This window comes from Ornithorhynchus anatinus, chromosome X1 (genome assembly GCF_004115215.2).
Source record: "Ornithorhynchus anatinus isolate Pmale09 chromosome X1, mOrnAna1.pri.v4, whole genome shotgun sequence".
Taxonomy (NCBI): Eukaryota; Metazoa; Chordata; class Mammalia; order Monotremata; family Ornithorhynchidae; genus Ornithorhynchus; species Ornithorhynchus anatinus.
The window spans coordinates 6134025-6157844 of NC_041749.1; the positions used below are offsets into that span (position 1 = coordinate 6134025).

General features: G+C 54.5%; 1 protein-coding gene across 1 annotated transcript; it reads left to right on the forward strand.

Moving 5' to 3' along the window:
* The first annotated feature begins 1483 nt into the window (after positions 1-1483).
* On the forward strand, positions 1484-9118 carry TMEM18 (transmembrane protein 18). The gene is made up of 5 exons (XM_029051855.2): positions 1484-1616; positions 3891-4011; positions 5602-5656; positions 8270-8363; positions 8461-9118. The coding sequence occupies exons 1-5, from the start codon at positions 1569-1571 to the stop codon at positions 8557-8559; spliced, it is 417 nt and encodes a 138-aa protein (XP_028907688.1). The 5' UTR covers positions 1484-1568; the 3' UTR covers positions 8560-9118.
* The last annotated feature ends 14702 nt before the right edge of the window (positions 9119-23820 follow it).

Below are 23820 nucleotides of genomic sequence, written 5' to 3' on the forward strand. Positions count from 1 at the left end.
TCTAACCGGGGGACACAGGCAGCAAAGCCAAACGGAACAAAACAAAAACAAGGGATCATCACCAACCTAAGTAGAATCAAGGAAATGCACAGCGCGGCTCAGTGGAAAGAGCCCGGGCTTCGGAGTCAGAGGTCACGGGTTCGACTCCCGGCTCTGCCACTTGCCAGCTGTGTGACCGTGGGCGAGTCGCTTCACTTCTCTGGGCCTCAGTTCCCTCATCTGGAAAATGGGGATGAAGACGGTGAGCCTCACGTGGGACAACCTGCTGACCCTGGATCTCCCCCGGCGCTTAGAACGGTGCTCTGCACATAGTAAGCGCTTAACAGATACCAACGTCATGATTATTATTCTCTGGGCCTCAGTGACCTCATCTGCAAAATGGAGACGAAGACCGTGAGCCTCAAGTGGGACAACCTGCTGACCCTGGATCTCCCCCGGCGCTTAGAACGGTGCTCTGCACATAGTAAGCGCTTAACAGATACCAACCTTATTCTTATCTGTCAAATGGGGATTAAACAAACTGTGAGGCCCACGTGGGACAACCTGACCATCCCCCAGCGCTTAGAACAGTGCTTTGCACATAGTAAATGCTGAACAAATACCAGCATTTATTCATTTTATTTTTGATGGCGGGACAGGCGAGAAGGAGACAGAGTGAGGAGGGGAGCTGCAGCAACAGAGGAGCTGAGGGTGCAAACTGGGCTGCAGAAGGAGAGGGAGGAGGAGGGAGCAAGGCTCTGATGGACAGCTGGGGAGCCGGAGTCTCGCGAGATGTCCTGGGGCCCGAGATCAGGGCCAGGAGGCCCGACTGACGTCATCGCTGGGGGGCTGCCAAGGTCTCGCGAGATGTCCTCCGGAGGGAGCAAGGCTGACTGACGTCACCGCTGGAGGGGGGGGGCTGCCATAATCTCGCGAGATGTCCTCCGGAGGGAGCAAGGCTGACCGACGTCACCGCTGGAGGGGGGGGGGGGCTGCCAGAGTCTCGCGAGATGTCACCGGGTGGGAGCAGGGCTGACCGACGTCACCGCTCGGAGGGGCTGCCCTAATCTCGCGAGATGTCCTCCAGAGGGAGCAAGGCTGGCTGACGTCGCCGCTGGACGGGGGGGGGCTGCCATAATCTCGCGAGATGTCCTCCGGAGGGAGCAAGGCTGATTTAAGTCGCCGCTGGAGGGGGGGGGGGGGCTGCCATAGTCTCGCGAGATGTCCTCCGGAGGGAGCAAGGCTGACTGACGTCACCACTGGGGGGGGGCTGCCATAATCTCGCGAGATGTCCTCCGGAGGGAGCAAGGCTGACTGACGTCGCCGCTGGACGGGAGGGGGCTGCCATAATCTCGCGAGATGTCCTCCGGAGGGAGCAAGGCTGACTGACGTCACCGCTGGACGGGAGGGGACTGCCATAATCTCGCGAGATGTCCTCCGGAGGGAGCCAGACGGCCAAGGTCTCGCGAGATGTCATCGCGCGCTTCCTGCCCCCCCCCCCCGGGCAGGGCGAGTCTCGCGAGAGGCGAAGGCGCCGGCGCGCTCCGTCCACTGGCCCCGTGCGCGGAGCACTGGGCTAAACGCTGGGGATGCGGCCGCCGCCACGCGCGCCCACCGCCGTCGTCCGCCTCCTGACGGTAACTCACCGCCCGCGCCCCAGCCCGGAGCCGTCCACGTCATCAATACTATCGATCGTCATGATGTGATCCCACTGTATTGTAATCATCATTCATGATTCATCATCGTTAGCACGACGATCAATCACGATCAATTATTAATCCAACGATTGTCCGTCATTAATTAGCATCTTTACGATGACTCATGATCAATTATTAATCGAACGATTGTCCGTCATTAATTATTTATCATTATTACGATGAATCATGATCAATTATCGAACGACTGTCAGTCATTATTTATCATTAGGATGAATCGTGATCAATTCTTAAAAGAGCAATGGTCAGTCATTGATTATTTATCATCATTACGATGAATCGTGATCATTTCTTAATCGAGCAATGGTCAGTCATTGATTATTTATCATCATTACGATGAATCGTGATCATTTCTTAATCGAGCAATGGTCAGTCATTGATTATTTATCATCATTACGATGAATCGTGATCAATTCTTAATCGAGCAATGGTCAGTCATTGATTATCATCATTATTACGATGAGTCGTGATCAATTATTAACTGAACAATGGTCAGTCATTATTTATTATTACGATTAATCATTAACAATGATCAATTAAACGATTATTAATCGTCAATTAATCATTACTGATTATTATTGATCATACGCTTATTAATCATTAATTGTTTATCGTTATCACTATCGACTGTTAATCCATTAAACGATTATTGAGCATACAATTACTAATCATTGCTTGTTTATCGTCATCACCATTGATTATTCATTCATTAGACGATTATTGATCGTTAATCCTGTGTCATCACTCCTGTTGATCATTTTAAATTATCAATTGAAGATGATTGGCCAGGAGTGATGTATCCTCATCGCTATTAGCTATTAATCAAACGATGAGCGATCAACCATGCCGATCACGACGTCAGTCACTGATGATCGATAGCATCGATGAAATGCTGTTAATCACTTGCGATGGTCTGGCCCTTGCCCGTCTCCTCCCCCCCCCCCAAGAGACTGCGATCCGCGATTAACCGCCTGAGAACGGATCGATTACGGCGGGTAACGGTTGGGGGAAAATGAATCGGCATGATTCCGTAATAATTAATGATGGCGCCGGTGTAAGCGCCGGGGAGGGTCCCGGTCTCCATGCCCATTTTGCAGAGGAGGTCACTGAGGCCCAGAGCATAATAATCATGACGTAGGTATCCGTTAAGCGCTTCCTCGGTGCAGAGCACTGTGCTAAGCGCCGAGGTTGATGCAGGGTCATCAGGGGGGGTCCCACGGGGGGGGCTCCCGGTCTTCATGCCCATTTTGCAGATGAGAGAACTGAGGCCCAGAGTAGAAGAAGAAGAACGCTGGCGTCTATTAAGCGCTTCCTCGGTGCAGAGCACTGTGCTAAGCGCCGGGGGAGATGCAGGGTCATCGGGGGGGTCCCACGGGGGGGGCTCCCGGTCTTCATGCCCATTTTGCAGATGAGAGAACTGAGGCCCAGAGTAGAAGAAGAAGAACGTTGGCGTCTATTAAGCGCTTCCTCGGTGCAGAGCACTGTGCTAAGCGCCGGGGGAGATGCAGGGTCATCGGGGGGGTCCCACGGGGGGGGCTCCCGGTCTTCATGCCCATTTTGCAGATGAGAGAACTGAGGCCCAGAGAAGAAGAAGAACGTTGGGGTCTGTTAAGCGCTTCCTCGGTGCAGAGCACTGTACTAAGCGCCGAGGTTGATGCAGGGTCATCGGGGGGGTCCCACGGGGGGCTCCCGGTCTTCATGCCCATTTTGCAGATGAGAGAACTGAGGCCCAGAGAAGAAGAACGTTGGTATCTATTAAGCGCTTCCTCGGTGCAGAGCACTGTACTAAGCGCCGGGGGAGATGCGGGGTCATCGGGGGGGTCCCACGGGGGGGGCTCCCGGTCTCCATGCCCATTTTGCAGAGGAGGTCACTGAGGCCCAGAGCATAATAATCATGACGTAGGTATCTATTAAGCGCTTCCTCGGTGCAGAGCACTGTACTAAGCGCCGGGGGAGATGCAGGGTCAGCAGGGGGGGTCCCACGGGGGGGGCTCCCGGTCTTCATGCCCATGGGGGGGGGGGTCCCCCATTTTACAGAGGAGGTGACTGAGGCCCTTGTGGAGCCGCTCGGCCCGTGCCCGGCGCCGTCGTGAGCGGCGGGGGGGGGGGGACCGGGAGGGCGGTGCGCGCGCGAGGGCGTGCCCGCGCGAGGGGGTGCGCGCGCGAGGGGGTGTGCGCGCCTGCTCGGCCGTGCAGCAGACGGACTGGACGGAGCCGTGGCTGCTGGCGCTGCTGGCCTTCCACCTGCTCTGCCTGACGCTCACCGGACTCTCCCGGCGCAGCCCCCGCCTGCGCCTCGGACACTTCCTCGGACTCGGTCAGTGCGCCTGCGCCGCCTCCCCGGGGGGCGGGGCCGGTGGAGGTGGGGGGGAGGCTGATGGGTGGAGGGGGGAGATGGGGGCGGGGTTTAGGGGGGAAGGGGCGGGGCTGGTGGGGGGAGAGGGTGGGGATGGGGGCGGGGTTTTGAGGTGGAGGGGGGCTGATTGGTGGAGGGAGGGGATGGGGCGTGGTTTAGGGGGGAAGGGGCGGGGCTACTCTCAGAGCGGGGCTGATGGGGGGAGGGGTGGGGGCGGGGTTCTGAGGTGGAGGTGAGCCTGATTGGTGGAGGGAGGGGAAGGGGCGTGGTTACTCAGAGCGGGGCTGATGGGGGGAGAGGGGAGATGGGGGCGGGGTTTTGAGGTGGAGGGGGGGCTGATGGGTGGAGGGGGGAGGTGGGGGCGGGGTTTAGATGCGAAAGGGCGGGGCTGATGGGTGGAGGGACTGGAGTCGGGGGCGGGGTTCAGATGGGAAGGGGGCGGGGCTACTCCTAGGGCATAGCTGATTGGTGGAGGGGGGAGGTGGGGGCGGGGTTTTAGACGTGGAGGGGTGGGGCCGATGGGTGGAGGGAGGGGCGGGGCTAGTCTTATATGGTGGCTGCTGATTGGTGGAGAGGGGGGAGGGGTTTAGATGTGTGTGGAGGAGGGGCCGGGGGGCGGGGCTCCGTGGCCAGGGCCCGAGGTCGTGGGTTCTAATCCCGCCTTGGGCAAGCCACTTCTCCTCTCTGGGCCTCCGTGACGTGACCTCATCCGTAAATCGGAGATGAAAGCCGTGAGCCCCAGGTGGGACGACCCGATGACCTCGTCTCCACCCCGGCGCCCAGAACGGTGCTCGGCACGGAGTGGGCGCTTGACGGATACCGTTTGCTCCTCCCCCGTTGGGACCGGGAGCCCGTCGGCGGGCGGGGAGGGTCCCGCGCTCCGGCCGGATTGTCCGTTCCAAGCGCTTAGTACGGTGCTCGGCGCATAGCAGGCGCTCAGTCAAGGCTCTTGAATGAACGAAGGAGGCGTGGAGGGGCGGGGCCCTACCCGGTCGGCGGTTGGCTGGTATGTTCCCCGCCCCCAAGGCGCTCACGGTGTAGGTGGAAGGGAGTAATAATAATAATAATAATTAATAATGTTGGTATTTGTGAAGCGCTTACTCTGCGCCGAGCACCGTTCTAAGCGCTGGGGGAGATCCAGGGTCATCGGGCCGCCCCACGTGGGGCTCACACACTTCTAATCCCCATTTGACAGGTGAGCGAACTGAGGCCCAGAGAAGTGAAGCGACTCGCCCGCAGTCACCCAGCTGACAAGCGGCGGAGCCGGGATTCGAACCCGTGACCTCTGACTCCCAAGCCCGGGCTCTTTCCGCCGAGCCGGGCTGCTTCTCTAGGATCTAATCCCCATTTGACAGATGAGGAAACTGAGGCACAGAGAAGCGAAGGAAGTGAGTCGCCCACGGTCACAGAGCAGACGAGTGGCAGAGAACCCAGGTCCCCCCGACCCCCCCCCCCGGGGCCCCTGCTCTTACCACCGGGCCGCACTCTGATACATAAGTAATATTTATGTGAGATAGAAGTCCTCGTATACGTTCTGTTTTCTCTTTTTAGTGACTTTAGTGTTTTGCGCGGAGTATATCAACGAACTGGCTGCTATGAACTGGAGGTAAACATTGTTCTCAGGTTGGATCGTCGGTCCCCTCGCGCCGGGGAAACTCACCTTTTGTAAGATGGTAATAATGATGTTGGTATTTGTTAAGCGCTCGCTGTGTGCCGAGCGCTGTTCTCAGCGCTGGGGTAATAATAATAATGTTGGTATTTGTTAAGCGCTCGCTGTGTGCCGAGCGCTGTTCTCAGCGCTGGGGTAATAATAATAATGTTGGTATTTGTTAAGCGCTCGCTGTGTGCCGAGCGCTGTTCTAAGCGCTGGGGTAATAATAATAATAATGTTGGTATTTGTTAAGCGCTCGCTGTGTGCCGAGTGCTGTTCTAAGCGCTGGGGTAATAATAATAATGTTGGTATTTGTTAAGCGCTCGCTGTGTGCCGAGCGCTGTTCTAAGCGCTGGGGTAATAATAATAATAATGTTGGTATTTGTTAAGCGCTCGCTGTGTGCCGAGCGCTGTTCTAAGCGCTGGGGTAATAATAATAATAATGTTGGTATTTAAGTGCTCGCTATGTGCCGAGCGCTGTTCTAAGCGCTGGGATAATAATAATAATAATGTTGGTATTTAAGTGCTCGCTATGTGCCGAGCGCTGTTCTAAGCGCTGGGGTAATAATAATAATGTTGGTATTTGTTAAGCGCTCGCCCTGTGCCGAGCGCTGTTCTAAGCGCTGGGGTAGACACAGGGGAATCGGGTCGTCCCCCGTGGGGCTCGCGGTCTTCATCCCCATTTTCCAGATGAGGGAACTGAGGCCCGGAGAAGTGACTCGCCCACAGTCCCACAGCTGACAAGGGGCAGGGCTGGGATTCGAACTCATGACCTCTGACTCCCGAGCCCGGGCTCTTTCCACCGAGCCACGCTGCTTGGCTAAGATAAAAGGAGGGCGATATGACTTTCGAGATTGAGGAGGTGCGGAGTTATAGACGTCCAAAGGGGAGTCGGGATTGGGATAGCGATGAGAAGAAAGGGACGGCCGCGATGGATCCATCCAGTCCGCTGAGCGCCCGAGAGCTTCCTCCGGCATCTGTCCGCGCTCTCTACGTCCGGAATAACGACGCGACGCATTTCCCGCCCGCCGGGCGCTTAGCCTCTAACGGGGGAGGCAGAGCCCGAGCGCTGATGCCCAGACTGATGCCTGCGATTAGAAGCTGTGCCTTTACAACAAGAGATCATCGCCGTATCGCACATCGGGGGGGTGGGCGGTGTCCGGGGGTGGTCGTTTTTCGGTTCGATCTGTTTAATTCCTCAACGACCGTCCGGCCCGAGTGTTCCCCGGAGCTTATCTGATGCCGTGCGGCGTGGCTGAGGCGTAAGAGCCCGGGCTGGGGGCGGGGGCGGGGGTCGGAGGTCACGGGTTCGAATCCCACCGCCGCCGCTTGGCGGCTGGGTGACTTCGGGCACCTCGTCCGTCAAATGGGCATTAAGAGCGTGAGCCCCGCGGGGGACAATCTGATGACCTCGTATCCTCCCCAGCGCCGCGAACGGTGCTCGGCGCGTAGGAGGCGCTTAACAGTGCCATCGTTGTTATAATTTCCGTCTCCCCCGTGTAGACTGCGAGCCCGGCGCTGGGCGCGGACGGTCTCTACCTGTTGCCCGATGGTCCATTCCAAGCGCTCGGTACAGTGCTCTGCACATAGTAAGCGCTCAGTAAATACCGTTGAACGAATGAGCGCCTGGGTTGTCATCCCCGCTTTCCCATTTGATAACGGTGACGATGGGATCTGTTAAGCGCTTACTGTGTGCCGAGCGCCGTTGTGAGCGCTGGGGGAGACGCGGGCTAATCGGCTCGTCCCCCCCCCCCCCCCCCCCAAGCTCAGGGGCGTAACTCCCCATTTTACGGATGAGGTGATCGAGGCCCAGAGAAGTGAAGTGACTCGCCCGGAGTCCCACAGCTGACGAGCGGCGGAGCGGGGATTAGAACCCACGACCTCCGACTCCCAAGCCCGGGCTCTTTCCACTGAGCCGCGCTGCTTCTCACCTGCGGGGGTTCGAATCCCGGCTCGGCCGCCCGTCGGCCGTGGGACCGCGGGCGAGTCGCTTCGCTTCTCTGGGCCTCAGTGACCCTCGTCTGGAAAACGGGGATGGAGACGGTGAGCCCCACGTGGGCCGACCTGATTCTCCTGCGTCTCCCCCAGCGCTTAGAACAGTGCTCTGCACAGAGGAAGCGCTTAACGAAGACCAGCATCGTCATTGCACCGCCCACGCTGCACTTGTCTGCTGAGTGATCTTGGGCAACTCACTTCACTTTCATAATGTTGGTATTTGTTAAGCGCTTCCTCTGTGCCGGGCACTGTTCTAAGCGCCGGGGTAGACACAGGGGAATCGGGTCGTCCCACGTGGGGCTCACGGTCTCCGTCCCCATTTTACAGACGAGGGAACTGAGGCCCGGAGAAGCGAAGCGACTCGCCCGCAGTCACACGGCCGACAGGTGGCAGAGCTGGGATTCGAACTCATGAGCCCCGACTCCAAAGCCCGTGCTCTTTCCACTGCGCCGTGCTGCACTTTTACGTGCCTCCGTTAAGTAAAATTGATGTACAGTGAGGACTAAGACGGTGATTCTTCTCATTATTAATGTCAGTATTCTACTTAATATTTCACTTCTTTTTTTCTTGCAGGTCATTTTCTAAACACCAGTATTTTGATTCAAGTGGAATGTTTATTTCCCTAGTTTTCTCAACACCGCTGCTGTTGAATGCTCTGATCATCGTGGTACGTGCTTTTGGTTTTTCCACGAAGAAAAAGAGTTTTTTTTTCCTCTCTTTTATCATTCCCATTCTATTTGAATTCATTGATATCTCTTTTCTAGATTACTTGGGTGCATAAGACACTGGCGGTCATGACCGAGCTGAAAACATTACAGCAGAAAAGAAAAGCCGACAGAGAAAAGAGAAGGAAAACGGAATGATGTAGAAATAGCGTTTGCTCTGGCGTTTGGGGATGGGGTTTTTTGGTTTTTTAACCTTTTTGCCTGTGACCGAAACCTCCGACATCTGCGAAATGTGCTGTTCCAACTGTACCGGTGCTTCCCCTAAGAAAATTCTGGGGCGGGTGGGATGTTCTGTTATACCGTGAGCTGCCTTGTACCGATTTGAAATCAAAATACTCGATGCAATACGTGAATGCAAAACAAAAGTACGTTTCGTTCAGACGACAACCTGGTCTACGTGACGGACGTCGGAAGAATCGGTTAGGGAAGACTGGTTTCCGCTAGTCATCTCTCGCTTCTAATTTGCTGCGGTTTGAGTCGCAGCTCGGCGCCGTAATTGTGAATGACTTCGGTTCTCTGGCGTCATTAATTTCACGGGCTTTCTGTCTCTCGAATCGGGATCGGATGCCGTCAGATATTGGGTTTTTTTTTGGGGCGAGTCAGAAATTAATTTAAGCCTGACTGAGAAGCTGCTTTTGTCTGTGAACAGCTGCTGAAAGGATGGATAGTTGTTAGATAAAGATAGAGTTGGAGTGGACTCATCTCTGTGAGAGAAAAGCATCCGTCTTAACCGTTTGTCATAAAGTAGAAGAAAAGTCTGTTTGGAACATAAGGATGATAATAGCATAAGGATAATACCCAAGCAGTTAATAATAATAATAATAATAATAATGTGGGTATTTGTTAAGCGCTCACTGTGTGCCGAGCACTGTTCTAAGCGCTGGGGTAGACACGGGGGAATCAGGTTGTCCCACGTGGGGCTCACAGTTAATGACCGGTAACTTGCCCTGAGATGAGGAAGGTAATGAGGAGAAACTTGGCATCATTTCAGCTTCCAAAAAATTCAGGAATACCTAATATCACCTGTGATTCCGTGACAGGGCGGCACTTTTTTTGGGGGGGGGGGGGGGCCATGGCGCGTTATTGAGGTGAAATCCTTCAAGGTGATATAATACTAATGTCGGTATTTGTTAAGCGCTTACTTTGTGCAGAGCACTGTTCTAAGCGCTGGGGGAGATACAGGGTCATCCGGTTGTCCCACGTGGGGCTCACAGTCTTAATCCCCATTTGACAGATGAGGGAACTGAGGCACAGAGAAGCGAAATGACTCGCCCACGGTCACACAGCTGACAGGAGGTGGATCTGGGATTCGAACCCATGACCTCTGACTCCCAAGCCCGGGCTCCTTCCACTGAGCCACGCTGCTTCCCCTCGATATACCCGGCCGCGGTCTCAAATGTCCCGGGCGCAGATCCTCTTCCATATGGGATTCCGCTTCAGCGAGCCAGCGGGAAGAGCCGCGGGCCAGGGAGGCGCGACTTTCCAGGAAGCCGGAGAGGAGGGATCCCAGGCTGACGGAGGGAGCCGGGCGCGGGGGAACCTGGAGCAGACCCCGGGGGGGGGACCCCAGGTTGGCCGCCTCCCCCGGGGGGGGGGGGGGGGGGGGCGTCTCCCGGTCGATGGCAGAGAGCCGCCGGGCCGGCGGGACAGCGGCCGTTCCTCCGGCCCCAGAGGAAAGAAAACAGATTCCCCCGTCCTGGTCGGGGAGAGGTGACAGCGGGCATTCTTTTCATTTAAGATGAATGAGACGATAAAAATGACCGAGTACTGGCGAGCCCCGCTTCTCCTCGCCTCTGTGGGCTTGGGGGTGGGGGGAAGGACGCTCACTTTCGTATTTCGCCAAGATCTTCTCCGTTTTTTTTCCTCTGGTTCCCACTCCGATCTCACTGTTTCCTGGGAACGGGATTTTAAGAGTGATTAATAACGATGGCCTCGGTTAAGCGCGTACTACGTGCCGAGCACCGTTCCCGGCGCTGGGGTCGATCCGAGGTAATCAGGTGGTCCCACGTGGGGTTCACAGGCTCAATCCCCATTTTAACTGAGGCACAGGTTAAGCGGCCTACCCGAGGTCGCACGACGGAGAAGCGGAGGAGCGGGGATTAGAACCCGGGTCCTCGGGCTGCCAAACCCGGGCTCTTTCCACTGGGCCACGCCGCTACAGCTTCTGCCGAGAAGCGGCGGCGCCGCCTCCGAACCTCTCCCGCGGCGGGACCAGTGGGAGGTGGAGGAGGCTGCTGATGTTGATTTTCCAGAAACCCCTCTGGGTCCCATTCCGACCTCCGGTACTGGGGAATGGGATTTTACCAAAGCCGCTGAGACCCGGTGAGCCCGGTTTCCGACTTCCGCCGTAGCGGGCGCAGGAGGGCCGGGAGCGGGGAAGAATGCGGATCTTGCTCTTTCAGAAATACCGTCTCCCATCTCTCGCTCTCGGGGTCCCGCTCTCAGCCCGCTGTTACCTGGGAACAGGGTTTTCCTGACGCTTGCGCTGACACACGATGACCCCGACCGTCAGCTTGCCGTAGGCAGGGCGATGTGGCTGTTTTGTTCTATTGCACTCTCCCAAGCGCTGCGTACGGTGCTCGGCACACCGTAAGCGCTCAGTCAGTACCACTGACTTAGCGGCAGTGGACTGGACAGGGAAGGATAGCGCGTTCTCTCCGTCTCTCTTCCAGTGCCGGTGAAGTTTCAGGGTCCGGGGGGCGAGGGCCAGGAGAAGAATGAGGCTCGTATCATGGGTGACCAGTGAGAAAGGAGAGTTTGTAGCCCGACTAAGTCCATCCCTGCAACTGAGCGCAGATGATGATGACAATAATGGTATTTGTTAAGCGCTTACCCTGTGCCAGGAACTGTATTCAGCACTGGGGTGGATACGGGCAAATCAGGTTGGGCGCGGTCCCTGTCCCCCGTGGAGCTCAGTCTTCGATCCCCATTTTACAGATGAGGTAACTGAGGCAGAGAAATAAGGTGACCTGCCCAAGGTCACACAGCAGACAAGAGGCAGAGCCGGGATTAGAACCCATGACCTGACTCCCGGGCCCGCGCTGACGCCTACGTCAGCGAGGGGGTCCGGAGACGGCTGGAATTCATTCAGATGTAGTTTAGGAAGTCGAACCCCTGCCGGGGGCCCTTCCCGATTACTGGCCTCTTACGATGACATGCCCACGTGATGCATTTTTTAATAGTTTGTGGCTTTCTGTTTGCCCGAAACGGAATGACCGAACGGAGACGGAGCCATCGGTTATTTTAAAAAACATTTAAGCTTCCGCAAAGGTGTTTCCGGGATCCGTCGGAATTCAGGGTGAAAACGGGAGGGTGGTGAGTTCCCGTGAGGGCAGTTCCCGAAGCGAGAAAACAGAGGATTTCACGGGAGGTGAAATAACGGCCTCCCTTTTCATTATAATCAGCGGGAAGGGAAGTGTTTCATAGAAATGCTAGTTGCTAAATTTTTCCCAGGTGGAGAAAACATTTGCCAATCTGTATTTTATATAACGGTAAATGTGACTAAACTGGCACTTTTCAAATCCTGAATGAACAACTGGAGAAATCACAGAGGCTAAATCACTCTTTCTCTCTCTATGTACACATATATATATATATATATGTATTTATATTCACATATGCAGAAACTAAATCATTTTGCAAGAAACAATCCACGTGGTAAGGCCCAACAAATCGTTTATTCTACTAAGAGTCTGCGAGATAATATCCTAATAGTCTCACACTTAAAAAAAGGTCCATCATCCATCCAACGTCAAGGTGCCCAAGGAGTCGAAGAGAGTGATATTCGGTGGTTTTCCCTTTTTAGTGCAGGTCGTCGTGTCCCAGCCTGATTTCGGTTAAATCTGTCCTGGTTGTGCCAGGGGTTTTCGGAGAACCCGGGCCCTCGATAAGCGGCAGGATGTTAACTCTCAGTGGTAGCCGGATGAGGGGCTGGCTAGAAAATGACTCGGGCTCACTAGATGGCAAAACAGTGGAAAAAATCCACTCCCAACGCCTCAGTTTTTTCAGTCCGAAGGCGAGACGTAACGCACGGAATTCGCGGTAACGTTAGGTAGTGAACAGGATGTTAAACCTAGAAGCCCAACTCAGTCACGGAGAAGCAGTCGATAGAAACGGCTCTATTTTAAGATTCACCGAATCGCAGCGAATGAGCGACTGACTGACAATCTCTTAGGGCGTTGGCCTTCTCCCCTTTAAAAGATCTTTCCTCATTTCCTTCCTACCTCGGCAGGATGTACCTACTTGTTTTCAACGGGACGAAGACCTGGGGGAGAAAACGAAGACGTCGGTTTACTCCGTAAAGTAAATGCCGTACGTTTCCTCTCCGAAATAAACTTCCTTTAAATGGTCTGCCGCCTCGCTTCTTGGCACGAGTCTTCGGCTGGGCTCCGTACTCCTTTGTGAATCAATGAGCCCACGTGGCCGGGCACCTGCATCCCGACGGTAGTCTTGCCTCTGGTTCCCAGCCCGGAAAGGGAGAGCGATGGGCCCGTCGCCTTGGGTTTGAGGCCCAGGTAGCCCTAGGTGAAGAAATCCGGGGCCTAGGGGACGTCCTGAGAGGGGTGGTACTTACCGGTCAAAGCGGGGCTCCCTCTGGACAGGCGGTCACCCTTCCCTTGGATCCCGGGCAGCTGAGATCCGACTCTCCGCTTTCCGCCCGGGGTGTCGAGGCCAGCGGCCAGTAAACTCCTCTGAGGGGAAGAAAGGAGTCGGCGGGTGGGTCTCGGGTGGGATGGAGCGTCAACGGCGTCCCCGCCCTCTCCCCCTCTCTGGCCCGGAGCCTCGGCCTGGGCCGTTTCCCCCCCCCCCCCGGGAGGGGGCAAAAGGGCGGACCGTGGCCCTGCCAGCTTGGGAGCTAGAAGACGAAACGGGTGGGGGCGGCCCCTCCTCGCCTCCGCCAAACTCATTCCCTTCCCGTCGTCAAAACCCTACTTACAGCTCACCTCCTCCCAGAGGCCTTCCCAGACTGAGCTCCCCTTTTCCCTCTGCTCCCTCTAGGCCCCCCTTCACCTCTCCGCAGCTAAACCCTCTTCTCCCCCCTCTCCCGTGGGCACCGTACTCGTCCGCTCAACTGTCCGTATCTTCATCACCCTGTTTAGTTTGTTAATGAGATGTACGTCGCCCTGATTCTATTTATCTGCTAGTGTTTTAATGAGAGGTTCTTCCCCTCGATTCGATTTATGGCACTTGTTCTATAGCGACTGCCATGAAATCGTTCAACAGCAATTCATGCTATTGTCCTTGTCCGTCCGACTCCCCCGATCGGCCCGCGAGCCCGTCAAAGGGCCGGGACCGTCTCTACCTGTTGCCGATTTGTCCGTTCCGAGCGCTTAGTCCGGTGCTCTGCACACGGTAAGCGCTCAATAAATAGTATTGAATGAATGAATAGGACGTGCCCAGGCTGGGCCGAGTAGACGCCCTCTGGGTGTTCCCTGTGGGACTCGATGAGGCCTCCGACGCCGCCGTGCTTCTAGGCCCGGGAGCCATCGGTGCGCTCGAAGGACTCCCTGCACACGCAGCCGGTCCACCGACGTCCTGCCCGGGAGAGCCCTGGACTAGCTAAAAAGTTGTCCTACCCCGGTGGGCGCGGGATGGGCAGGTGGTTGAATTCGGTCCGGCTGAGCCGGCGGGTGCCGTTGACGGCAGATGGCGAGCGCGGGATTTATCGCCTCGATGTTTGTCTTCATAAATAATAATATCGGTGGTATTTGTTAAGCACTTAATGATAATGATGTCGGTGTCCGCGAAGCGCTCGCTATGGGCCGAGCACCGTCCTAAGCGCTGGGGTAGACCCAGGGGAATCGGGCCGTCCCACGTGGGGCTCACGGTCTCCATGCCCGTTTTACAGAGGAGGGAAGCGAGGCACCGAGAAGCGAAGTGACTCGCCCCAAGTCACACAGCCGACAAGTGGCCGAGCCGGGGTCCGAACCCACGACCTCCGACTCCAAAGCCCGTGTCCTTTCCACTGAGCCGCGCCGTGTGCAAAGCACTGGTCCAAGCGCCGGGGGGCTACGAGGCGATCGGGTTGTCCCACGTGGGGCTCACGGTTTTGATCCCCATCTTACAGTTGAGGCCACCGAGGCCCAGAGAAGTGATGCGGCATGCCCGAAGTCACACAGCTGGCAAGCGGCGGAGCCGGGATTAGAACCCATGACCTCTGACTCCCCGGCCCGGGCTCTTCCCGCCGAGCCGCGCTGCTCCTCTCAATCGCACCCGTTGAAAGGTTTCAGGGGGGCAGCCTAGCGGTGGGGGTTACCGAGGGTCCACCGTGGGCCGAGCGCCGGACTGAGTCTTTCGGAGAAGAGGATGAGAGTGTGCGGACGGGATCGCTACCCTCGGGACGCCTCAGATCGTTCGGATGACAGCTAAAGATGGGGAGCACAGTGGCCTGGTCGCGACAACGGGGGACCCCCGACCTAAACCTGGAGAGTTTCGGGAGTCTGGGGAAACTTAAAACCAGCACCAAGTAGTGAAAAATCAGTTTTACAAACATCGTCCGTTACCTGGGCGTTATCCTCCACTCACCTCTTTCATTCATTAGGGAAGCAGCGTGGCTCAGTGGGAAGAGCCCGGGCTGGGGAGTCAGAGGTCCTGGGTTCCAATCCCGGCTCCGCTGCCCGTCAGCCGTGTAACCTTGGGCATCTACGTCACTTCACTTCTCTGTGCCTCGGTGACCCCATCTGTAAAAGGGGGACCAAGACCGCGAGCCCTGCGAGGGACAACCTGATCGCCTCGTATCTACCCCAGCGCTTAAAACAGTGCCTGGCACATAATCAGCACTAAACAGATGCCAACGTTCTCATTCAACTCATGAATAAATAATATCATTCAACTCATGAATGGTCACGGGATCCTGTGGGTTCTACATTCACAGCATCACGAAAATCCACTCCTTCCTTTCCATCCGAACCGCCACTGTGTTTCTCCAAGGACTTAGCATATCCGTTGCCGAACTGTCCGTTCCAAGCGCTTAGTCCAGTGCTCTGCACGTAGTAAGCGCTCAATAAATACTGTCGAATGAATGATATTCAGGCCCAGTCCCGTAGCCCTCTCGTAAATATCAAGAGTTTATTTTCATACTTCTCCTCCTCTAGACTTTATGCTCTATGTTCCACAAGAAACGTCCCTACCTGCCCTGCTCTACCGTGCTGTCCGAAGCGCTTAGTACAGTGCTCCGCCCGTAGTGTAGCCTAGCGGAAAGAGCCCGGGCCTGGGAGTCAGAAGCACCTGGGTTCCAATCCTGGCTCCGCCACTGGTCTGCTGGGTGACCTTGGGCAAGTCACTTCGCTTCTCTGGGCCTCAGTGACCTCCTCTGTAAAATGGGGATTAAGAGCGGGAGCCCCATGCGGGGCAGGGGATGCATCCTATCCGACTGTCTTGTAATAATAATAATAATAATAATGACGGTATTTGTTAAGCGCTGACAATGTGCCAAGCTAATAATAATAATAATGTCGGTATTTGTTAAGCACTGACAATGTGCCAAGCTGCTAATAATAATAATAATAATAATAATAATGTTGGTATTTGTTAAGCGCTTACTATGTGCAGAGCGCTGTTCTAAGCGCTGGTGTAGATTCAGGGTAATCACGTCGTCCCCCCGTGAGGCTCACAGTTAATCCCCATTTTACAGAGGAGGTAACTGAGGCCCAGAGAAGTGAAGCGACTCGCCCACGGTCACACAGCTGACGGGTGGCCGAGCCGGGATTCGAACCCATGACCTCTGACTCCCAAGCCCGGGCTCTTTCCACTGAGCCCACGCTGCTTCCCTAGCTCTGTTTTAAACTCCGTTTTCAGCGCTGGGGTAGATGCGAGATCATCAGGTTGTCCCACGTGGGACTCACACTTTTAATCCCCATTTTACAGATGAGGTAACTGAGGCACAGAGAAGTGAAGTGCCTTGCCCAAAGTCACTCAGCTGCTAAGTGGCAAAACCGGAATTCGAACCCTCGACCTCTGGCTCCCAAACCCGGGCTCTTCCACTAAGCCACGCCGCTTCTCTACCCCAGTGCTTAGTACGGCGGTTGGCACGTAGTAAGCGTTTAATAAATACCACAGTTATTATTAAGCCCTTAATAAATACTAGTGACGGATCATGATCGATTGATTCATTCATTCAATGGTATTTCTTGAGCGCCCACTACGTGCAGAGCACTGGACGAAGCGCTTGGAATGGACAAATCGGTAACGGATCGAGACGGTCCCCGCCCTCCGACGGGCTCACGGTCTAACCGGGGGAGACGGGCGGACGAGAACGACGGCGATAAATAGAATCCAGGGGATGGACATCTCATCAGAACAAAAGCAAATAAATAGAATCAAGGTGATGTGCATCTCATTCGCAAAATAAATAGGGTGAAGAAAATATACACAGTTGAGCGGGCGAGGGTACTCTCCGAAGCGCTTAGTGCAGTGCTCTGCAGGCAGTAAGCGCTCGATGAGTGATATTAATGCGGGGCGGCGAGGCCTCGTCCTACTGTTTTGCCTAAAGGGGAGGGGGCCCAGAAAGCGCGGGGCCAGGGATAAGAGGAGCCGGTAGAGAGCCCGACGTGGCCGAGAATAATAATAATAATGATGATGATGATAATGTTGGTACTTGTTAAGCGCTTACTATGTGCCGAGCACTGTTCTGAGCGCTGGGGGAGACACGGGGGAATCGGGTCGTCCCACGTGGGGCTCCCCGTCTTCATCCCCATTTTCCAGATGAGGTCACTGAGGCACCGAGAAGTGAAGCGACTCGCCCGCGGTCACGCAGCTGACGAGTGGCAGAGCCGGGGTTCGAACCCATGACCCCTGACTCCAGAGCCCGGGCTCCTTCCAGTGAGCCACGCTGCTTCCCAGCCAGAAGCTCGCCCTACTCTGTGCAGAGCTCTATAAAATAAGGAGCTGCGACAGTAGTCCCAGAGTTAAACCTGATCCCGCCCCTCCACACCTTACAATCTATGTAGGGGACAGCAGAACCAGTCCAAAGCACACTAGAGTCCACAAGAGTAAATTACAATTAGTAGCCATGATCCCTGCCCTCCGAGAGTTTACAGTCTACTCCCGAACCGATGACAAATTTTCCCTGGGACGCTAAGCTAGAAGAAGAGGACGCAATAGACGACGTAGGGTCTCAGCGCTCAGAACGTGTTTGGCGCAGAGTAAGCGCTTAACGAATTCCATCATTATCATTATTATATAGAGAGGCCGCTAGAGAAGCTGCGTGGTTCCGCGGAAAGAGTCCGGGCCTGGGAGCCAGAGGTCACGGGGTCGGTCGTATCGTATCCCGGCTCGGCCACTCGTCAGCCGCGCGACCGTGGGCGAGTCGCTTCGCTTCTCTGGGCCTCGGTTCCCTCATCTGGAAAATGGGGATTAACCGGGAGCCTCACGGGGGCCGACCTGATGACCCCGTATCTCCCCCGGCGCTTAGAACGGTGCCCTGCCCATAGTAAGCGCTTAACCGATACCAACGTTATTATTAACGATAGGGGTCACAGAGAGCGTTTCACAGTCCTACCCGTCTTGAGTGATCGTGGATTAATAATAATTAAGCGCTTACCACGTGCCGAGCACTAAGTGCTTGGGGACACAGTCCCCGTCCCACCTGGAGGTCCCAGTCTTAATCCCCATTGGACAGACGAGATCGCTGAGGCACAGAGAAGTGAAGTGACTTGCCCAAAGTCACACAAGAGACAACCGGCGGAGCCGGGATTAGAACCCGCGTCCTCTGACTCCCAGGCCTGTGCTCCTTCTACTAGGCCAGGCTGCTCCTCCGAGCATATCTCAAAGTCGAGGCCTTGCCACCGAAGTCAAGTTGCATTCGAATCAACCCGTCAATCGTATTCATTAAGCATTTACCGTGGGCCGACCACTCTACTACTACTACTGCTACTGCTAATGTTGGTATCTGTGAAGCGCTTACTCTGTGCCGAGCACTGTTCTAAGCGCTGGGGGAGATACAGGGTCATCAGGTGGTCCCACGTGGGGCTCACGGTCTTAAGCCCCGTTATACAGATGAGGGAACTGAGGCACAGAGAAGTGAAGTGACTTGCCCACAGTCACACGGCTGACAAGGGGCAGCACTCGGGAGAGTACAGCACAAGCATTTAGTACAGTGCTTTGCACACGGTAAGCGCTCAATAAATACAACTGAATGAATGAACAGAGACATTCTCGGCCCACAACGAGCTTAGAGTCCGTGCCAGTTTTATTTCACGTAGTAAAATGAACTACTCTGTACTTTAGGGATTTGGGGGGGTCTGCTGTTAAATGGGCTTCGTCGTTGAAATCTGACAGTGGTTTCCCACTTGGAAATTTTTAAAAAAGAGTTTATTTTAAGAAATATAGTTTGTCTCTTTGCTCAAACTGAAGGAAACACTTTCACAAAAGCCTCCGGGGGGCTCTAGAGATCTACGGAAAAAACCAGTTTGTGCTCCCTTTATATCCATCCTGCGCTGTAAATCAGAATTGCTATACAGATCCCGAGAAACTCTATAAAATCGCCTAGCTCCAAAATAACCTTGGGATCAGCAAATAGTTGAGGAGAGTGAAAAGGAGCAGGGAAATCCCGATAGCTTGCGCTATTCGGTTGCGTTAGCATAGTTATCGACCCTTCTAAAATATTTTGTGAATCGACTAGTTTAACACCAGAGCAACCAAAAATACGCTGCCAAAATGCAACCTCGGAAGAGAAACAAAGAAAATATTAACCTGTCCAAGGAAAGACAGTGGGTGTCCAGCTCCTGCGGGAGCTGAAAAAATTACTGGGGTTGAAGAGGTAGTATTAGTTGTTAATGTGGTGCTCAAAGTCATTAAGGCCAATATTTTAATCGATGACTCGGGGGCATTTCTTGAGCTTTTACTGGGTGCCCAAACACTGTACTAGACTGCAGGCTCGTGGTGGGCAGGGAAGACTGTGAGCTCGTCGTTGGGTAGGGATTGTCTCTATTTGGTGCCGAATTGTCCTTTCCAAGTGCTTAGTCCAGCGCTCTGCGCTCAGTAAGCGCTCAATAAATATGATTGAATGAATGGATTTGTCCATTCCAAGCGCTTAGTACAGCGCTCTGCACATAGCAAGCGCTCAATAAATACTACTGAATGAAGGAATGGATATGTTTATTATTATACTGTCTTCTCCCAAGGGCTTAGTACAGTGCTCTGCATACAGTAAGCGCTCAATGAATACGATCGAATAGTAATGATGTTGGTATTTGTTAAGCGCTTACTATGTGCGGAGCACTGTTCTAAGCGCTGGGGGAGATACAGGACAATCAGATTCTCCCGCTTGGGGCTCACGGTCTTCATCCCCATTGTACAGATGAGGTCACCGAGGCCCAGAGAAGCGAAGTGACTCGCCCACGGTCGCACGGCTGACAAATGGCGGGGCGGGGATTCGAACCCGTGACCTCTGACACCCACGCCCGCGCTCTTTCCACTGAGCCACGCTGCTGAACGGACGGGTCCGTTTATTGTTGCATTGGAGTCTCCCAAGGGCTCGGCACAGTGCCCCGTACCCAGTAAGTGCTCGATAAATACGATGGACTGACTTTACTAAGTACACGGGACAGTCGGAGCGCCCGACACGATTACTGTCCTCAAGGAGCTTACGGTCTAATGGAGGAGAAAGAAATGAAAGCGAATGACAGCAGGAAAAGTTTGAGGTTATGTGAAACGAGGGTTAAACTGAGAGGAGAAAGGCTGGAAACAGAAGGGGAGACAAAGGCCCAGAGAGTCTCCTCGTGTCTCTCAGCGAAGACACCTCACGCGACTCAGCAGCAGCCGGCCCGGCCAGGGGAGCGCATTTTCGACGGTCAGTAAAAACTACCGCCTTGTCGATGTGCTCGGGACTATTCCTCTGAATTCATTATCTATGTAGCCTATCACTTTTTTCATCCTCTTGCGTAATTTAAAAGCAGGCCTGCGACGACTCGCTTACGTTCCCCGAGGTTAAAGCGACTACGCGATCTCCTGGTAGAGTTTGCTCTTCGAGCTCACCTCCTCCCAGAGGCCTTCCCAGATTGAGCTTCCCCTTTTCCCTCCGCTCCCTCTCCCCCCCCCCTTCGCCTCCCCTCGGCTAAGCCCTCTTTTGCCCCCTTTCCCTCTGCTCCCCGCCCCCCCCCCCCGTCTCTCTCCCCCTCCCCTCGGCACTGTGCTCGTCCGCTCATTTGTTAGAGAAGCAGCGTGACTCGGCGGAAAGAGCCCGGGCTTGGGAGCCAGAGGTCCTGGGTTCGGAATCCCGGCTCTACCACCTGTCAGCTGTGTGACCGTGGGCGAGTCACTTCACGTCTCTGGGCCTCAGTTCCCTCATCTGTCAAATGGGGATTAACTGGGAGCCTCACGTGGGACAATCTGCTGACCCTGGATCTACCCCAGAGCTTAGAACGGTGCTCGGCACATAGTGAGCGCTTAACAGATACCAACATAATTATTATCATGTATTTCTATCACCCCATTTATTTTGTTAACGAGAGGTACATCCCCTTGATTCTCTTTATCGCTATCGTTTTAACGAGATGCACATCCCCCCGATTCTATTCACTGCTACGGTTTCGGTCCGTCCGTCTCCCCCCGATGAGACCGTGAGCCCGTCGGAGGGCAGGGACCGTCTCTCTCTGTTGCCGGTTTGTCCATCCCAAGCGCTTAGTCCGGTGCTCTGCACATAGTAAGCGCTCAATAAGTACTATTGCACGAATGACTCTCCCTCTCCTCGCCCGTGACGTACCCAGGAAGTGATCTCCTGGAGGAGTAGGGGGAAGCAAGGAGAGTTTCCTGACTGAGCCTTCCTCTACCCTTCTCCCACTCCCTTCTGCGCCAGGACAGGGTGTGGGCGGGAAGACGAGGAGCTCCGTTTTGGACGTGTTAAGTCGGAGGTGTCGGTGGGACGACCAGGTAGAGATGTCCTGAAGGCCGGAGGAAATGCCAGACTGCGGGGAAGGAGAGGGGTCAGGGCTGCCGATGATTTGGGAATCATCCGCGTAGAGATGGCCGTTGAAGCCTGGGGACCGAAAGAGTCCTCCAAGGGACCGGGTGTAGACGGCAAATAGAAGGGGACCCAGAACTGAGCCTCGAGAGGCTCCCGCACTTGGCGGTGGTGACGCAGAGGAGGGGGTCGCCACGAAGAGACCGAGAAGGAGCCGCCGGGGGAGATAGGAGGAGTACGGAATAAATGGTGGTATCTGATAAGCGCTTACTATGGGCAAAGCACGGTCCTAAGCGCTGGGGGATACGAGGTGATCAGGTTGTCCCAAGTGGGGCTCACGGTTTTAATCCTCATTTTACAGATGAGGTAACTGAGGCACAGAGAAGTGACTTGCCCAAAGTCACACGGCTGGCAAGCGGCGGAGCTGGGATTCGAACCCACGACCTCTGACTCCCAAGCCCGGGCTCTTTCCACTGAGCCGCGTTGCTTCAAGGAGGGGACGGGGTCACGAAGCCGAGGTGGGATCCGGTCTCCGGGAGAAGGGAGCGGTCCACGGTGTCAAAGTCAGCTGAGAGGTGAGGGAGGATTGAGGTGGGAAAGTGGCCACTGGATTTGGCAAAGAAGGAGGTCACTGGTGATGGATTTTGGTGATCCTCTCCCCATAGCAGCCTCTCGGCAGTAGCCCAGTTCTGGGTTCTTTCCACCTGCCCATAATAACGCTGTTATTTATTAAGCGCTTACGATGTGCAAAGCACTGTTCTAAGCGCTGGGGGGGGGGATACAAGGTGATCAGGTTGTCCCTCATGGGGCTCGCAGTCTTCATCCCCATTTTCCAGATGAGGTCACTGAGGCCCAGAGAAATGGAGTGACTTGCCTAAAGTCACACAGCTGACGAGTGGCGGGGCCGGCATTAGAACCCGTGACCTCTGACTCCCAAGCCCGGGCTCTTTCCACCGAGCCACGCTGCTCCTTGCCCACGCTGTTTTCCTGCCAGTGGAAAGAGTTTATCTCCCTCCTATTTAGGATCCAGCGCTGGATTAGAGTGGTCCAGTGTCCACTGGTCCATTTGGTCAGGAAAGACCACGATTCTCTCCTGGGATGTGAGATCTTCAGACTGATAATAATCGTATTTGTTAAGGGTCTAGTGGGTGCCAAGCACTGGACTAAACACTGGGATAGACCGTAAGCCCGTCGAAGGGCAGGGACCGTCTCTATCTGTTACCGATTTGTCCATTCCAAGCGCTTAGTGCAGTGCTCTGCACATAGTAAGCGCTCAATAAATACTATTGAATGAACGAATAGATATAAGGCCATCAAGTCAGGCACCATCCCTGTCTTGTACGGAGCTCGCTCTCTAAGTGGGAGGGAGAGCAGGTAGTGGATCCCCATTTTAGAGAGGAAACCGAGGCACAGAGTAGCCAAGTGGCTCGCCCATGCTCTTTCCACTAGGCCACACCGCTTCCTTGCTCCCGGCATTACTCCCGGCATTAGAGAAGCAGCGTGGCTGAGTGGAAAGAGCCCGGGCTTGGGAGTCAGAGGTCGTGGGTTCGAATGCCTGCTCCGCCACTTGTCGGCTGTGTGACTGCGGGCAAGTCAATTCACTTCTATGGGCCTCGGTTACCTCATCTGTAAAAGTGGGAATTAAAAAATGTGAGCCCCGTGTGGGACAATCTGATTACTCTGTATCTACCCCGGCGCTTAGAACAGTGCTCTACACATAGTAAGTGCTTAACAGATACCATCATTATTATTATTATTTACTGCCCCATTACGGATCTCCTGTTCTACAACACAGGCCTTTAAGGGGCCCACAGCCCCGGGGTAGTTCTAGTTATTCCTGAGCCGGAATTATTTTGGGTGTGACTCTGGCCTTATGACCCCTGCCTTCAATAGGAGTATGAAAGGAACTTGTGAAAATGGCCAATGACACCTCTTCAGCTCTTCAAGAATGGTTTGGTTCCAATTACTACGATTTTATGATTTTGTTTTTCCCCCCCAGGAACTATTTTCAAAGGTGTAACTCCCAATAAAAGTGCTTATCCTTTGCGATTTACAGCCTCGTATAGACCATGCGTTAACCAGGTAGTGGCCGTCTTTGATTAGAACGGCAGTTATGACGCTGCAGTGAAGAGCTCATTGTACCTTTCTTTTGTAAACTAACGTTAGACACGTGAATAACAGTCCTATTCCCTAAGGTGTCAATTTCATACAAGGATAACAAATCAAATACCTTATAAACTTCCACTACATCACGATACCCGGGATTTTGTTCCTTTAAGACTTTCCATTTCAAGCGAGAATCCCCATCTGATGACTTCACTGGCTTACTTTGTTAAAACATTACCAAAAGAGACAGTCTAACTTCAAACCACTTATTCAAAGTTAAAACCATAACTCGCCTGTTGTCAAGATTGATAATTATGCCGATAGGGTCGCTTCCACTCACAGAATCTCCGCGACATCTGTAAACTCCTTGGAAGGAGGGAACGTGTCTGCTG

What these genes read in the sequence shown, in the direction of transcription:
- TMEM18 (XM_029051855.2), top strand. Translation starts at nt 1,569, where the DNA reads ATGCGGCCGCCGCCACGCGCGCCCACCGCCGTCGTCCGCCTCCTGACG. An exon ending in CTGGCTGCTATGAACTGGAG is followed by an intron (nt 5,657 to 8,269) that starts GTAAACATTGTT and finishes TTTTTCTTGCAG; the next exon opens with GTCATTTTCTAAACACCAGT. An exon ending in TGAATGCTCTGATCATCGTG is followed by an intron (nt 8,364 to 8,460) that starts GTACGTGCTTTT and finishes TCTCTTTTCTAG; the next exon opens with ATTACTTGGGTGCATAAGAC.